General features: G+C 46.5%; 1 protein-coding gene across 1 annotated transcript in view; it reads right to left on the reverse strand.

The window, feature by feature from the left end:
* Window positions 1-17,885, reverse strand: part of LOC144762581 (cadherin-related family member 4-like) — a 372,673-nt gene that overhangs the window by 244,155 nt on the left and 110,633 nt on the right. Inside the window, exon 7 of the mRNA XM_078647805.1 lies at window positions 17,530-17,675. Within this exon, the coding sequence (XP_078503931.1) occupies window positions 17,530-17,675 (146 nt within the window). The remainder of the gene's footprint in view (window positions 1-17,529; window positions 17,676-17,885) is intronic.

The raw sequence follows: 17,885 nt of genomic DNA on the forward strand, positions 1-17,885 counted from the left end.
CAGTGCTGTGGCGAGCTCTGAATTCAGCCTGTTTTGTTTGGAAAAGCTTGTTTCTCTCTATGTGATGGGATAGGGGTTTCAGGACATGTTGCTCCAGTACCTTTGCCAAGAAAGGGAACTGGGAAATTGGACTAAAGTTTTTAAGGTTCGTAGTATCTGCCCCTGGTTATTTCAACAGGGATGTGACCCTAGCTTCCTTGAAGTTGGTCGGGACATGGTCGATTTCCAAAGATCGATTTAGCAGGTTAAGGATCTGACTCTCCACCCCGAGGAGTGCCATACACCACCCTAGGGGGACAGGGATCTGCTGGTGACCCTGATTTATTACTGCCCATTAGGAGGCTCAGGGATTCCAGGGTTTAGCTTAGGGAAGGTGGATAGGGGTTTATCGTAGGCAGGCAGTGTGGGGTCGGTCACTGGAATAAGGTGGATGGCCGAGGTATGGTGGATGACTGACAGAAGGTCATTGACTTTGTGCACAAAATAGAAGTGGAATTTATTGCAGTCATCGGGGCAACCCGGGGGTTTCTGTGGTTGTGACCGTCTCAGCTCCATTAGGATCCGGAAAGTTTCTTTTTGTTTGTTGTCGGCTGCCAGGATCCTAGATTCATAGTATTCCGCCTTCCTGGTTCTAATGGCTTTTTTGTAGGTTGTAGGGTGGCTTTGTATTCGGAGATAGCGCCAGGATTGTAAGCTTTCTGCCATGCTCTCTCGAAGTGGCGTAGAATGTTTTTCTTTCTTCTTAGAGCCTCATTGTACCAGGGAGGCTTGGTATTTTTCAGCCTTAGTAAGATGGACTCACTTTCCTGGTCAAGGTTTCCCTGTACTGGCCATATTGGGGTTGAGTTACGCACGGTCTCTTCCAGTTCGGAATCTTTTATTGTCTTCCACCTACGCAGCACTTTCCTCTCTGGGGGAGCCATTTGGCCATGATCAGAAGCAAGCACCTGATCAGAAAATGATCTGACCAGGCGCATGGGCTGATATCTGTCACACTTGCTTGGAGGTGGGTTGCCCAGACCAGGTCAAGGGTATGGCCCTTGTTACGGGTGGGAATGTTCACAAGTTGGATAAGATCCAGGGCATTAAGTGCCTCTTCTAGTTGTTTGATTCAGAAAAGGGGGTGGTGATGAACAGAGTGCCTGACTTAAGCAGACCACTCTTACCCAGTCCAAAGATCAGGGCTTGATCCATCACCGTTTTTTAGCTCACTGCACCATCGCAGCTCAGAACTTGGCTATATGCAAATTAGTCTGTTCCTGTCCCAGTGCATGATGGGAACAGGGCACACCAAACTACCAAGCCAATTCTTATACTGGGAAGGAAACAAGCTTCCGGGGACCGGTTTCTGTCATTTCAGGCGTCGTCGGCCCGGCTTGCTTGAATCCTGATGGTGCAATGAGCAAGGGACTCACATCTGAGTATACCCTTCCACGCTTATGGTGGACAAAATGATTCAGAAAAGGGGGTGGTGATGAACAGAGTGCCTGAATTAAGCAGACCACTCTTACCCAGTCCAAAGATCAGGGCTTGATCCATCACCGTTTTTTAGCTCACTGCACCATCCCAGCTCAGAACTTGGCTATATGCAAATTAGTCTGTTCCTGTCCCAGTGCCTGATGGGAACAGGGCAAACCAAACTACCAAGCCAATTCTTATACTGGGAAGGAAACAAGCTTCCGGGGACCGGTTTCTGCCATTTCAGGCGTCGTTGCCCGCCCGGCTTGCTTGAATCCTGATGGTGCAATGAGCAAGGGACTCACATCTGAGTATACCCTTCCACGCTTATGGTGGACAAAATGATTCAGAAAAGGGGGTGGTGATGAACAGAGTGCCTGAATTAAGCAGACCACTCTTACCCAGTCCAAAGATCAGGGCTTGATCCATCACCGTTTTTTAGCTCACTGCACCATCCCAGCTCAGAACTTGGCTATATGCAAATTAGTCTGTTCCTGTCCCAGTGCATGATGGGAACAGGGCAAACCAAACTACCAAGCCAATTCTTATACTGGGAAGGAAACAAGCTTCCGGGGACCGGTTTCTGCCATTTCAGGCGTCGTCGGCCCGGCTTGCTTGAATCCTGATTGTGCAATGAGCAAGGGACTCACATCTGAGTATACCCTTCCACGCTTATGGTGGACAAAATGATTCAGAAAAGGGGGTGGTGATGAACAGAGTGCCTGAATTAAGCAGACCACTCTTACCCAGACCAAAGATCAGGGCTTGATCCATCACCGTTTTTTAGCTCACTGCACCATCCCAGCTCAGAACTTGGCTATATGCAAATTAGTCTGTTCCTGTCCCAGTGCATGATGGGAACAGGGCAAACCAAACTACCAAGCCAATTCTTATACTGGGAAGGAAACAAGCTTCCGGGGACCGGTTTCTGCCATTTCAGGCGTCGTCGGCCCGGCTTGCTTGAATCCTGATGGTGCAATGAGCAAGGGACTCACATCTGAGTATACCCTTCCACGCTTATGGTGGACAAAATGATTCAGAAAAGGGGGTGGTGATGAACAGAGTGCCTGAATTAAGCAGACCACTCTTACCCAGTCCAAAGATCAGGGCTAGATCCATCACCGTTTTTTAGCTCACTGCACCATCCCAGCTCAGAACTTAGCTATATGCAATTTAGTCTGTTCCTGTCCCAGTGCATGATGGGAACAGGGCAAACCAAACTACCAAGCCAATTCTTATACTGGGAAGGAAACAAGGTTCCGGGGACCGGTTTCTGCCATTTCAGGCGTCATCGGCTCGGCTTGCTTGAATCCTGATGGTGCAATGAGCAAGGGACTCACATCTGAGTATACCCTTCCACGCTTATGGTGGACAAAATGATTCAGAAAAGGGGGTGGTGATGAACAGAGTGCCTGAATTAAGCAGACCACTCTTACCCAGTCCAAAGATCAGGGCTTGATCCATCACCGTTTTTTAGCTCACTGCACCATCCCAGCTCAGAACTTGGCTATATGCAAATTAGTCTGTTCCTGTCCCAGTGCATGATGGGAACAGGGCAAACCAAACTACCAAGCCAATTCTTATACTGGGAAGGAAACAAGCTTCCGGGGACCGGTTTCTGCCATTTCAGGCGTCGTCGGCCCGGCTTGCTTGAATCCTGATGGTGCAATGAGCAAGGGACTCACATCTGAGTATACCCTTCCACGCTTATGGTGGACAAAAAGATAGGTGTGGCAGGGTATACTCAGTATACTCAGACATGAGTCCCTTGCTCACTGCTCCATCAGGATTCAAGCAAGCCGGGCCGAAGAGGCTGAAATGCCAGAAACCGGTCCCCGGTAGCTTGTCTCCTTTCTGGTGAAGAATTGGCTTGGTAGTTTGGTCTGCCCTGTTCCCATGATGCACTGGGCCAGCGACAGACTAATTTGCATATAGCCAGGTTCTGAGCTGGGATGGGGCAGTGAGCTAAATAACGGTGATGGATCAAGCCCTGATCTTTGGACTGGGTAAGAGTGGTCTGCTTAATTCAGACACTCTGTTCATCACCACCCCCTTTTCTGAATCGTTTTTGGCCACTATAGGTGTGGCAGGGTATACTCAGACATGAGTCCCTTGCTCACTGCTCCATCAGGATTCAAGCAAGCCGGGCCGACGAGGCTGAAATGCCAGAAACCGGTCCCCGGTAGCTTGTCTCCTTTCTGGTGAAGAATTGGCTTGGTAGTTTGGTCTGCCCTGTTCCCATGATGCACTGGGCCAGGGACAGACTAATTTGCATATAGCCAGGTTCTGAGCTGGGATGGGGCAGTGAGCTAAATAACGGTGATGGATCAAGCCCTGATCTTTGGACTGGGTAAGAGTGGTCTGCTTAATTCAGACACTCTGTTCATCACCACCCCCTTTTCTGAATCGTTTTTGGCCACTATAGGTGTGGCAGGGTATACTCAGACATGAGTCCCTTGCTCACTGCTCCATCAGGATTCAAGCAAGCCGGGCCGACGAGGCTGAAATGCCAGAAACCGGTCCCCGGTAGCTTGCCTCCTTTCTGGTGAAGAATTGGCTTGGTAGTTTGGTCTGCCCTGTTCCCATGATGCACTGGGCCATGTACAGACTAATTTGCATATAGCCAGGTTCTGAGCTGGGATGGGGCAGTGAGCTAAATAACGGTGATGGATCAAGCCCTGATCTTTGGACTGGGTAAGAGTGGTCTGCTTAATTCAGACACTCTGTTCATCACCACCCCCTTTTCTGAATCGTTTTTGGCCACTATATTTGTGGCAGGGTATACTCAGACATGAGTCCCTTGCTCACTGCTCCATCAGGATTCAAGCAAGCCGGGCCGACGAGGCTGAAATGCCAGAAACCGGTCCCCGGTAGCTTGTCTCCTTTCTGGTGAAGAATTGGCTTGGTAGTTTGGTCTGCCCTGTTCCCATGATGCACTGGGCCAGGGACAGACTAATTTGCATATAGCCAGGTTCTGCGCTGGGATGGGGCAGTGAGCTAAATAACGGTGATGGATCAAGCCCTGATCTTTGGACTGGGTAAGAGTGGTCTGCTTAATTCAGACACTCTGTTCATCACCACCCCCTTTTCTGAATCGTTTTTGGCCACTATAGCTGTGGCAGGGTATACTCAGACATGAGTCCCTTGCTCACTGCTCCATCAGGATTCAAGCAAGCCGGGCCAACGAGGCTGAAATGCCAGAAACCGGTCCCCGGTAGCTTGTCTCCTTTCTGGTGAAGAATTGGCTTGGTAGTTTGGTCTGCCCTGTTCCCATGATGCACTGGGCCAGGGACAGACTAATTTGCATATAGCCAGGTTCTGAGCTGGGATGGGGCAGTGAGCTAAATAACGGTGATGGATCAAGCCCTGATCTTTGGACTGGGTAAGAGTGGTCTGCTTAATTCAGACACTCTGTTCATCACCACCCCCTTTTCTGAATCGTTTTTGGCCACTATAGGTGTGGCAGGGTATACTCAGACATGAGTCCCTTGCTCACTGCTCCATCAGGATTCAAGCAAGCCGGGCCGACGAGGCTGAAATGCCAGAAACCGGTCCCCGGTAGCTTGTCTCCTTTCTGGTGAAGAATTGGCTTGGTAGTTTGGTCTGCCCTGTTCCCATGATGCACTGGGCCAGGGACAGACTAATTTGCATATAGCCAGGTTCTGAGCTGGGATGGGGCAGTGAGCTAAATAACGGTGATGGATCAAGCCCTGATCTTTGGACTGGGTAAGAGTGGTCTGCTTAATTCAGACACTCTGTTCATCACCACCCCCTTTTCTGAATCGTTTTTGTCCACTATAGGTGTGGCAGGGTATACTCAGACATGAGTCCCTTGCTCACTGCTCCATCAGGATTCAAGCAAGCCGGGCCGACGAGGCTGAAATGCCAGAAACCGGTCCCCGGTAGCTTGTCTCCTTTCTGGTGAAGAATTGGCTTGGTAGTTTGGTCTGCCCTGTTCCCATGATGCACTGGGCCAGGGACAGACTAATTTGCATATAGCCAGGTTCTAAGCTGGGATGGGGCAGTGAGCTAAATAACGGTGATGGATCAAGCCCTGATCTTTGGACTGGGTAAGAGTGGTCTGCTTAATTCAGACACTCTGTTCATCACCACCCCCTTTTCTGAATCGTTTTTGGCCACTATAGGTTTGGCAGGGTATACTCAGACATGAGTCCCTTGCTCACTGCTCCATCAGGATTCAAGCAAGCCGGGCCGACGAGGCTGAAATGCCAGAAACCGGTCCCCGGTAGCTTGTCTCCTTTCTGGTGAAGAATTGGCTTGGTAGTTTGGTCTGCCCTGTTCCCATGATGCACTGGGCCAGGGACAGACTAATTTGCATATAGCCAGGTTCTGAGCTGGGATGGGGCAGTGAGCTAAATAACGGTGATGGATCAAGCCCTGATCTTTGGACTGGGTAAGAGTGGTCTGCTTAATTCAGACACTCTGTTCATCACCACCCCCTTTTCTGAATCGTTTTTGGCCACTATAGGTGTGGCAGGGTATACTCAGACATGAGTCCCTTGCTCACTGCTCCATCAGGATTCAAGCAAGCCGGGCCGACGAGGCTGAAATGCCAGAAACCGGTCCCCGGTAGCTTGCCTCCTTTCTGGTGAAGAATTGGCTTGGTAGTTTGGTCTGCCCTGTTCCCATGATGCACTGGGCCAGGTACAGACTAATTTGCATATAGCCAGGTTCTGAGCTGGGATGGGGCAGTGAGCTAAATAACGGTGATGGATCAAGCCCTGATCTTTGGACTGGGTAAGAGTGGTCTGCTTAATTCAGACACTCTGTTCATCACCACCCCCTTTTCTGAATCGTTTTTGGCCACTATAGGTGTGGCAGGGTATACTCAGACATGAGTCCCTTGCTCACTGCTCCATCAGGATTCAAGCAAGCCGGGCCGACGAGGCTGAAATGCCAGAAACCAGTCCCCGGTAGCGTGTCTCCTTTCTGGTGAAGAATTGGCTTGGTAGTTTGGTCTGCCCTGTTCCCATGATGCACTGGGCCAGGGACAGACTAATTTGCATATAGCCAGGTTCTGCGCTGGGATGGGGCAGTGAGCTAAATAACGGTGATGGATCAAGCCCTGATCTTTGGACTGGGTAAGAGTGGTCTGCTTAATTCAGACACTCTGTTCATCACCACCCCCTTTTCTGAATCGTTTTTGGCCACTATAGGTGTGGCAGGGTATACTCAGACATGAGTCCCTTGCTCACTGCTCCATCAGGATTCAAGCAAGCCGGGCCGACGAGGCTGAAATGCCAGAAACCGGTCCCCGGTAGCTTGTCTCCTTTCTGGTGAAGAATTGGCTTGGTAGTTTGGTCTGCCCTGTTCCCATGATGCACTGGGCCAGGGACAGACTAATTTGCATATAGCCAGGTTCTGAGCTGGGATGGGGCAGTGAGCTAAATAACGGTGATGGATCAAGCCCTGATCTTTGGACTGGGTAAGAGTGGTCTGCTTAATTCAGACACTCTGTTCATCACCACCCCCTTTTCTGAATCGTTTTTGGCCACTATAGGTGTGGCAGGGTATACTCAGACATGAGTCCCTTGCTCACTGCTCCATCAGGATTCAAGCAAGCCGGGCCGACGAGGCTGAAATGCCAGAAACCGGTCCCCGGTAGCTTGTCTCCTTTCTGGTGAAGAATTGGCTTGGTAGTTTGGTCTGCCCTGTTCCCATGATGCACTGGGCCAGGGACAGACTAATTTGCATATAGCCAGGTTCTGAGCTGGGATGGGGCAGTGAGCTAAATAACGGTGATGGATCAAGCCCTGATCTTTGGACTGGGTAAGAGTGGTCTGCTTAATTCAGACACTCTGTTCATCACCACCCCCTTTTCTGAATCGTTTTTGTCCACTATAGGTGTGGCAGGGTATACTCAGACATGAGTCCCTTACTCACTGCTCCATCAGGATTCAAGCAAGCCGGGCCGACGAGGCTGAAATGCCAGAAACCAGTCCCCGGTAGCTTGTCTCCTTTCTGGTGAAGAATTGGCTTGGTAGTTTGGTCTGCCCTGTTCCCATGATGCACTGGGCCAGGGACAGACTAATTTGCATATAGCCAGGTTCTGAGCTGGGATGGGGCAGTGAGCTAAATAACGGTGATGGATCAAGCCCTGATCTTTGGACTGGGTAAGAGTGGTCTGCTTAATTCAGACACTCTGTTCATCACCACCCCCTTTTCTGAATCGTTTTTGGCCACTATAGGTGTGGCAGGGTATACTCAGACATGAGTCCCTTGCTCACTGCTCCATCAGGATTCAAGCAAGCCGGGCTGACAAAGCTGAAATGCCAGAAACCGGTCCCCGGTAGCTTGTCTCCTTTCTGGTGAAGAATTGGCTTGGTAGTTTGGTCTGCCCTGTTCCCATGATGCACTGGGCCAGGGACAGACTAATTTGCATATAGCCAGGTTCTGAGCTGGGATGGGGCAGTGAGCTAAATAACGGTGATGGATCAAGCCCTGATCTTTGGACTGGGTAAGAGTGGTCTGCTTAATTCAGACACTCTGTTCATCACCACCCCCTTTTCTGAATCGTTTTTGTCCACTATAGGTGTGGCAGGGTATACTCAGACATGAGTCCCTTGCTCACTGCTCCATCAGGATTCAAGCAAGCCGGGCCGACGAGGCTGAAATGCCAGAAACCGGTCCCCGGTAGCTTGTCTCCTTTCTGGTGAAGAATTGGCTTGGTAGTTTGGTCTGCCCTGTTCCCATGATGCACTGGGCCAGGGACAGACTAATTTGCATATAGCCAGGTTCTGAGCTGGGATGGGGCAGTGAGCTAAATAACGGTGATGGATCAAGCCCTGATCTTTGGACTGGGTAAGAGTGGTCTGCTTAATTCAGACACTCTGTTCATCACCACCCCCTTTTCTGAATCTTCTAGTTGTTTGGCATAGTTATCTTTAGGTACTTGATCCCAGTGAAAATTAAAATCCCTTATCACCGTGATGTGCTGATAGCGGGAGCGGAGGTCATATTTTAAACAGTTATATATTTCTAACTGTAATAAACGTATATTATAGTAAATATATTTTCTCAAAATCACGTCGGGTGCGGTCTCATTGCGCACTGGCTGTTTGATTGCTATGTGACCATAAAAAAAGCATTTCATTAGTTCATAACATTTACCATTGTAACAGTTTGAAAACACCACCCATTTTAGTCAATATCTGTACGGCATTTCATGAGACTCACCTCTTCTGCTTAAAGAGCTTCATTCTAATATTTTTGCAGTATACACATATCTTACACTACACACAACATGCAACCATCATTTTCATCAATATTCATGCTCTGTAAAGTAGCCTTCCACCTATGATAGCCATCCACCTAAAAATGACATTACAGAAGCTTTCTCCAATGCCAACGGTAACATGGTTGCATTCGCTTTCCACAGAACAACATAATATAGTACGGCCCAAAGACAGTATCAAGCATAGATAATGAACACGCTTGACTCTTTTTTATAACCATGGTGACATATCCAGTGACGTCTGTGTTGGATGTGTGTGCGGTAAGTGTAAACCAGCCTTCAGGGAATGGTTGCTGCTAGCATCAACTACAACAGTAATCATTGGATCACACACATAGATTGAATAATAAAAAAATGAATAATTTATGCTGTAGTAAGGTAGGGACAGTAGATGTGAAATAATACAGAAAGAATTATATTGTAAAAGAAAAACAACATGTGGTATACTGACACACAATTAATAGATCTGAAAAAATACACAAAAAGATTATATCATAAATGCTCCATCAGTTCTAGTGCAATTTCACCAAATGTGATGCGGTGCACGCAACGAAATTTGTTTTATTTATTTAAATGTTTACTTACCTGTAAAACTCCGTAATCCATACATTACTACCCCTCACCCTGCCCCTCCCCCTCCCCACGTCACCGCCCTACAGTAACACCTACTGCCGACCGCTACTGCCTGCACACATATGCTACAACCCCCACTTTGCTACACCGCCCAGACTACATGAGTTTATAGCACTCAGCTCACAGTTTAGGCGCACAGTTTCATCCCCGAGTTTAGCGGTACCTCACCTCTGCACCATCTCACTCTAGACAAAACAGCACTTTCACACCGGTAAGGGTAAATTCTTTGCTTCTGCCAGTATATACTGCATAGATGTGTGAGTGGGTGATTCACTAGGTGTATGGCTTCAAGAGTGCATCTGTGAGTGGCTGTATGGGTAGGTGATATGTGTTTGGGTGTTTTGGTGAGTGAATGGGTGTCTCAGTGGTTCATGTGTGAATAACTACATATGTGAAAGGCAGTATATGTTAGTGTTGGAGTATATAAATGACTATATGTGAGAGTGAGTGATTGTAAGAATGGCTGTATGAATGAGTATGTGCTTGTATCAGTGAATGTGAAAGAGAGTAAGTATGTGTTAGTATCTGTATGAATAAGTGAGGTGATGTGTGTATAACTGTATAGGTGAGTACATGGGAGCTTGAATGATTCTTTGCATGATTGACTAGGTCTGTGAGGAACTCTATGGATGAATGGTGATATGTGGGTGTCTGTATAGGTATATCAGTGCAATTGATAGTGCTATATTGATAAGTGACTGCATGTATGAATGACTGTATCAGTGAAAGAGTGGACGTGTGTGTAGACCTAGGAATCAGTGAGTGGGTATGTAGTAACTGAAATCGGTGCGTCTATGGTTTTGAAAATGGTAGTCTGTATTTTAGTGTGGGTGTATCAAAGGTTATATCAGGGTGTGAGGAGGTGCAGCACATTATCTCATGGATGATGTCATCAGTGATGTCATTTGAGATGTCATCAGTGATGGCATTAGTGATGTCACTGACCATGTTATGAAAGATGTAATCTGTGACGTCATCAGCAGTGTATTGCGGGGGCGCAAATTATAGTTAGCTCAACTCACTATAAAGGCAGGATTTTTCAGGTTTTGTACAAGTGAAATGTCCAACTAACTATAACTTCCCTGAAACCTATGGTTTTTTCATTGAATATCTATGGTTTTTTAAATGCTAATTTCTATCTATAACGTCCCTCAAACCTATGTTTATTTAGTGAATTTCAAAGGTTTTTTAAATGATAATTTATAAATATAACGTCCCTGAAACTTATGTTTTTTCAGTGAATTTCTAACGTTTTTTAAATGATAATTATAACTATGCCTACAGAGGTAGGAAATGTGAAGAAAGAGGAAGAAATAAACAGAAAGAAGCAGGAGACGAAGAAAAGTGCAGGAAGAAGCAAAAGACATGCAGAAAGAACCAACAGAGGTGCAGAAAAAGGCCTTGTTGCAGTCATCCTGTGCCCCCACATTTTTACTGACTGCTACTGGTGGTAACTGACTCTGACTAATCAGGCCCGGACCAGTGCTTGCTGAACGACACTTAAAATACAGTGAAAACACCTACATACACTAGGTTACACACTGGGTTGGGATACCCCCTTGATTGGCATGACCTCCCATGTAAGGCCCTAGTACATTATAGGGCAAGGGGTTAAAACTACCTCTAACTCAGAGGTGCAGAAAGGGGTAAGAGAAGTTCATAAACAGGCAGTAAATATGCAGAAGCCGAGAACAGGGGTGCAGAAAGAGGCAAGTGAGGTGCAGAAAGAAGTAAGAGCAGTGCAGGAAGAGCCAACAGAGGTGCAAGAAAAGGCAAGAGGGGCAGAAAAAGGTAAGAGGGATGCACAAAGAGGCAAGAGAGGTACAGAAAGAGGCAGGAGGGGTGCAGAAATAAGGAAGAGATGTGCAGAAAGAGACACGATAAATGCTGAAATAAACAACAGAGGTTTAAGCAGAGACCAGATAAGAAAGAGGCAATTGAGGTGCAGAAAGAAGAGCAGTGCAGAAAGTTCCAACAGAGGTGCAAAAAAGAGGCAAGGGGGTAAAGAAATAGTTAGGAGAGGTGCACAAAGAAGCAAGAGAGGTACAGGAAGAGGCAATTGGGGAACAAAAAGAAGGAAGAGAAGTACAGAAAGAGGCAATAGAATTGCTGAACAGATGCGTAGAGAGAAGCTAGAGAAGTGCAAAAAGAGGCACATGAGGTGCAGAAAGAAGAGCAGTGCAGAATCAACAGAGGTGCTGAAAGAGGCAACACAGGTGCAAACGGAGGCACAAGGGGTGCAGAAAGATGGAAGAGAAGTGCAGACAGAAGCAACAGAGATACAGAAAGAGGCAAGAGTGGTGCAGAAAGCGGGAAGAGAGGTGTAGAAAGAGGCATGAGAGGAGCGGAAAGAAGCAACAGAGGTGCACAAATAAGCAAGAGAAGTGCAGAAAGAGGTAAGAGAATTGCTGGAAGAAGCAACAGAGGTATAGAATGAAGCAAGATAAGTGCAGAAAGAGGCAAGTGAGGTGCAGAAAGAAGCAAGAGCAGTGCAGAAAGAACCAACAGAGGTGCTGAAAGAGGCAACAGGGGTACAGAAGGAGGCACAAGGAGTGCAGAAAGAAGGAAGAGGATTGCTGAAAGAAGCAACAGAGGTGCTGAAAAAAGCACAAGGGGTGCAGAAAGAAGGAAGAGAAGTGCAGAAAGAAGAAAACAGAGGTTTAAAAGAGGCAAGAAGGGTGCAGAAAGAGGTAACAGAAGTGCAAAAAGGAGCAACAGGGGTACAGAAAGGGGCAAGAGTGGTGCATAAAGAGGGAAGAGAGGTGTAGAAAGAGGCATGAGAGTTGCACAAATAGGGAAGTGGGATGCAGAAAAAGGCAGGAGGGGTGCAGAAAGATACAAGAGAGGTGCTGAAACCGGCATGAGGGGTGCAGAAAGAAGGGGGAGAAGTATAGAATGAAGTAACAGAGGTACTGACAGAGATGCAAAGGGTGCAGAAAGAGTAAGAGAAGTGTAGCAAGAGGCAAGAGAGGTACAGAAAGAGTCAAAAGAGGTATAGAAAGAGACAGAAGGGTGCAGAAAGAGGAAGAGAAGTGCAGAAAGAGGCAAGAGAGGTACAGAAAAAGAATAAGTGGTGCAGAAGAGGCAAGGGATCTACAGAAAAAAGCAACAGAGGTGCTGAAACAGGCAAGTGAGTTGCAGAAATAGGCAAGAGATCTGCAGAAAAAAAGCAACAGATGGCTGAAAGAGACTAGTCAGCTGCAGAAAGAAGCACGACAGGTGCAGAAAAATGCAATAGATGTGCAGAAAGAAGCATCAGAGGTGCACAAAGACGCAATAGGGGTGCGGAAAAAGGAGAGAGTTGTCCAGAATAAGCAAAAGAGGTGCTCAAAGATGCAAAAGGAATACAGAAAGAGGCAAGAGCAGTGCAGCAAGAAACCAAGTGAAGTACAGAAAGAAGCAACAGAGGTGCAGTGGGGGCACTAAGGGTACAGAAATAGGCAAGAGAAGTGCAGAAAGAAGCAACAGAGGTACAAAAAGAGGCAAGAGTGGTACAGAAAGCGGGAATATAGATGTGGAAAGAGGCTACAAAGAGGTAAGACAGATGTAGAAAGAGGCAAGAGGGGTGCAGAAACAGGTAAGAGAACTTCAGAAAGAGGCAAGACTATTGCTGAAAGAAGCAACAGAGGTGTGGAAAAAAGCAAGAAAAGTGTATAAAGAGGCAACTGAGATGCAGAAACAGGGAAGAAAGGTACAGAAAGAGGGAAGGCGAGTGCAGTAAGAGACAACAGGGGTGCAGAAAGAAGCAAGACAGGTGCAGAAAGAAGCAAGGAACGTGCATAATTACGAAACTGGGGTGCAGAAAGAGGCAAGAGCAGTGCAGAAAGAAGCAACAGAGGTGCAGAAGGAGGCAAGAGAACTCCAGCAAAAGGCAAGAGAGTTGAAGAAACAGGCAGAAGAGGTACAGAAAGATGGACCATATGTGCAGACAGAGGCAAGAGAGGTACAGAAACAGGTATAAGGGGTGCAGTAAGAGGCAAGATGGGTGCATACATTTGCAAGAGAGATGCAGAAAGAACAAGAGCAGTGCAAAAGAACTATCAGAGGTGCAAAAAGAGGGAAGTGATGTACAGAAGGAGGCAACAGAACTGCAGCAAAAGGCAAGAGAGTTGCAGAAACAAGCAAAAGAGATACAGAAAGAAGGAATAGGTGGTCAGACTGAGGCAGGAGATGTGCAGAAAGAAGGAAGAGGGGTACAGATAAAAGTAAGAGGGATTAAGAACTTTGGAACAGAGGTGCAGGAAGAAGCCAGAGCAATGCAGAAATAGCCAACAGAGGTGTAGAAAGAGGCAAGAGGGTTACAGATAGAGGCAAGTGAAGTGCAGAACAAAGCAAAAGAGGTGCAGAACGAACCAACAGAGGTGGAAAAAGAGGTAAGAGGGATGCAGAAAGGGGTAGGAGAGGTATACAAAGAGGCAAGAGGAGTACAGAAAGAGACAGGAGAATGCAGAACGAGGAAGAGAACTGCAGAAAGAAGCAACAGAAGTGCTGAAAGAGGCATGAAGGGTGTAGATGGAGACAATACAGTTGAAGGAATAAGGAAAAGAGGTCCAGAAAGAGGGAAGAGTGGTGCAGAAAGAGGGAAGAGAGATGTAAAAGAGGCAAGAGAGTTGCACAAAGAGGGATGAGGGGTGCAGAAACAGGCAAAATGGGTACAGAAAGAAGCAACAGAGGTGCTGAAAGAGGCAAGAGAGTGACAGAAAGAGGCAAGTGAAGTGCAGAAGGAGGCAAGAAAATTGCAGAAAGAGGCAATAGAGGTGCAGAAAGAGGCAAGTGAGGTGCAGAAAGAGGCAAGTGAGGTGCAGAAAGAAGCAAGATAAGTACAAAAAGAAACAAAATAAGTGCCGAAAAAAGGAATAGAGGCAAAAAGGGTGCAGAAAGACATAAGACGGGTACAAAAAGAAGCAAATGAGGTGCAGAAAGAGGCAACAGACATGCAGAAAGAGGGAAGAGTGGTTCAGAAAGTATGAGCGATTTGCAGAATGAGGTCAAGAGAAGTGTGGAAAAAGAAAGAAACGTGCAGAAAGAAGCAACAGAAATGCAGAAAGAGGCAAGAAAGGCACAGAGGGAAGCAAAAGTGGCTTGCACACCATTAGTACCAATTTAACACCCACATTTAGCAATAAGTAACAGGTGACCATTTTAGGTTTGCAAAGGGCCTTCCACCATGCAATAGCACTTGTCAATGCATTTTTGGTAATGTTTGAGCTAGAAACAAGACTTTTTCTGTTCAAATCTGGCGATTGGGGTACTGATAATGAATTATGTGGCTAATGCAGAAATTCTATAAATGTGTGAAATTCAGTGTAGCCAAACAGTCACATAATTCAAGTGGCCCTCCTCATACCTCTGACTAGGTCCACAAGTGCTTCTCAGTAATTCCATCTCTTTTTTTCTTACTGAGTTCATAGTTGAGCTTCTATAGAAACAAGGAAAACTAAACCTGATATTACCACTCCAAAACACAGACTACCATACCATATAATTACTCTCTATAATATTTAATCCCACTCTACATAATTCCTATACACTAAATACCATATACTTCCTATCGACATAATTTCACTGCGCAACATACCACATAATTCCACCACATACAACGTACATCCACTCCACTCCAAAAAACATTAGTAAAAAACGTATGCATTTACAATGCCAATAGCTCTAATTCTCACAAATGCAAAACCTATTACATTGCAAACACTTCTTTAACTTGTAGTCACGTTTGCAGAGTGGTGGAGAAAGGGTGCTGGGCTTCTGACCAGCGCTCCGGAATTCCGCTCCGTAGGGCTTACAGGAAGTACCAGGAGGGCTTCTTGGCCCCCAAAGTCCCTCAGGAGTAGATCTGCTCTCACTTTCAAAAACCAAAGCAGAGTTTGCTATGACAGGGTCGGAGCTGTGCTCCCCCCTGTCATAGCAAACAGCAATGTCCCGGGGGTGGGCACCCCGGGACATTGCAGGACCTGGCCCTGTGGGGGTGGCGGTCCCCAGTGCCATCAAGTGTTCCAGGAGGGGGGCTGCCCAGCCCCCCTCCCAAGTGTTTAAAGCCCCAGGGAGGTGGTGGTCCCTTGGGGCTGGGGGTCCACAACGGACCCCAGTATTTGAATATTTAGTGCCTCGGGGAGGTGGTAGTCCCCAGGGCAGTGTAGGGAAGGCAGGAGCCCCACACACACTTTTAAAAACCAATTTAAGCCTCAGGAGGTGGCGGTCCCTGGGATTTGGGGGGGCTGCGAGGCCCCCACCCAAATTAATGAATGCCCTGGGGGTGTGTGACCCCGCACATAATGAATAAAGCCCTGGGGAGGTGGTGGTCCCCAGGGCTGTGGGGGCCCTACAGTCCCCCGCTAATGAACTGCACATAGCCCCCGGGACCTGGCCCACCAGGGGACTTATACAAAACAAAGCGTCATTAGAGCAGCCCCATTCAGGGGTGTGTCTTTGAAAGTTAAAAGCATGGGGGAGTGTCCACAACAGCACGCATTTTTCGTCAAAGCCTCTGAGGAAGAAATAATTTTAAAACACGTCAGGCCTGACGGAATGGCTGTTCAATTTTCCCAGCATGACAAACTCTGCCTGTACCTATAAATAAAGGCTTGCACCTCTATGCTGTTGCCCGAGTGCTTCTCAAGCGTAGGGCAACCTTCGAGCAGCATCCATAGGCGGCAGAGCCGCAGAGAATGCACCACCCTTCAATCTGGGGGCCACGAGGAGGATTTACCGACCTCAAATGTGGGGCAACAACTCAGGATTTAGAACTGACTCGCCTTCTGGGGCTCATACAGAGCTGAAATGGACTTACAGTTTATTAAAGTGCATCCATCTATGGAGTGAATTTGGGTACTACAGCTCCCAATATACTACAACACTGCCTCATTAGTGCAGCCCCATGCAGGGGTGTGTCATTGGAAGTTAAAAGCATGGGAGAGTGCCCACAATAGCACACATTGTTCGTCAAAGCCTCTGAGGAAGAAATAATTACAAAATACAACAGGCCTGACGGAATGGCTGTTCAATTTTTCCAGCATGATGAACTCTGCCCGTACCTGTAAATAAAGGCTTGCTTCTCTATGCTGTTGTCCTAGTGCTCATGTGATGTTCTTGCACCGTTTGTTTTTAAATTTGCTGACTCTTAGTAGGTAGGGATGGGGGCTATGCATGGGAGGGGGGAGGAGGAGTACTACGTGCACTCCACTCCCTACGTGCTCATGTGTGTTTGGCCGGCCGTCTCAGGCTGACCAAAACACACATGCGCACTTAGGTTTTCTCCAGCCCAGATGCATTGAGCAGATTGGCTGGAGAAACCATCAGAGACGACCTGGTCTGAGTAAGGCATCTTTTCAGCCTGCTCAGACCAATCCCTATGCTGCTCTGCAGCACAGGTATTGGATGGGAGACTGCCCCAGGGGCTGCTGGGATCTAGGAAGAGGGGCGACGGCAAACACGACTCTGGAGGCAGCCAGCAGCTAAATGTAAGATTAAAAAAAATCTATTATTTCTCCCACATAGCCCCCTCATACTCTCCCTCTGGCCCTTCCACCCTTTTTTCGTGGCAGCCGCCACTGAGATTACATCTTAATGAACAATGACATTTCAAGTTATTTAGAATGTTCAAATCCATTTCACACCAAACTGTTCTTTTAATGATTACAGTCATATTCCAAATTGTTTATTGGACCATAGATTATATCTGTCTTCACTGTCACCCAATTAGAATTTTTCTTTTTTACTCTTTTTATATTCCATACTGCACTCAAATTGTTTTTTATTATGTAACTCACTGAAAATGGTGTCCTCTTCCACTCCATTTTCAGTTCTAGAAAACTCTGAATCTCATTTTCTGGACTTCCAAACAAATGCATTTGTTTTCAGTTGATATACTCCTGTTGTATTTAGAGATTCTACTTATTTGACTTGAATCTCTATTAAACTTGAAAACCCTGCACACTTTTTGTGAATCATATATCTCTATAAATTCTGCTCTTCCTACAAGTAAACAGCCGCTTTTACTAATAATACTCCTGGTTCACACAATACACTATTTATTTTGTCATCTTCCATGTATATATTGAACAGTCAATAACATAAAATCTATCATTTTTTGTTAATCATTTCTAAATCATATTCTACCTGCTTCAGAAAAGGCCTATCAGTATCGTATTCCATTTTCCACAATTAATGCTTACCTGTACATTGATTGTAACCACAGCAGTGCGCTTTAACTGCTGCAGTGGATCTGGCTCAATATCATTGTTGAGATCTGTTGCTTGGATACTTAAGGTGTACTGTGACTTAGTCTCTCTGTCTATAGCATTTAACACCTTAATATTACCTATAACAGTCAAAAACATATTACCAATTAACAGATAGACCTGTACACATAAAATCGTATACAGAGGTTATTTACTATTACTTGAGAGATATGTAACACTTTCACATTTATGTTTGCTGTACAACTAAGAAAATAGATTTAGCATTTGTCAGGCATTGTATCCTGGGTTCAATAATCTTCATTATTTTGCTAAATTGGAGGGTTATTTTC

The sequence above is a fragment of the Lissotriton helveticus genome, chromosome 1_1 (genome assembly GCF_964261635.1).
Source record: "Lissotriton helveticus chromosome 1_1, aLisHel1.1, whole genome shotgun sequence".
Classification (NCBI taxonomy): Eukaryota; Metazoa; Chordata; class Amphibia; order Caudata; family Salamandridae; genus Lissotriton; species Lissotriton helveticus.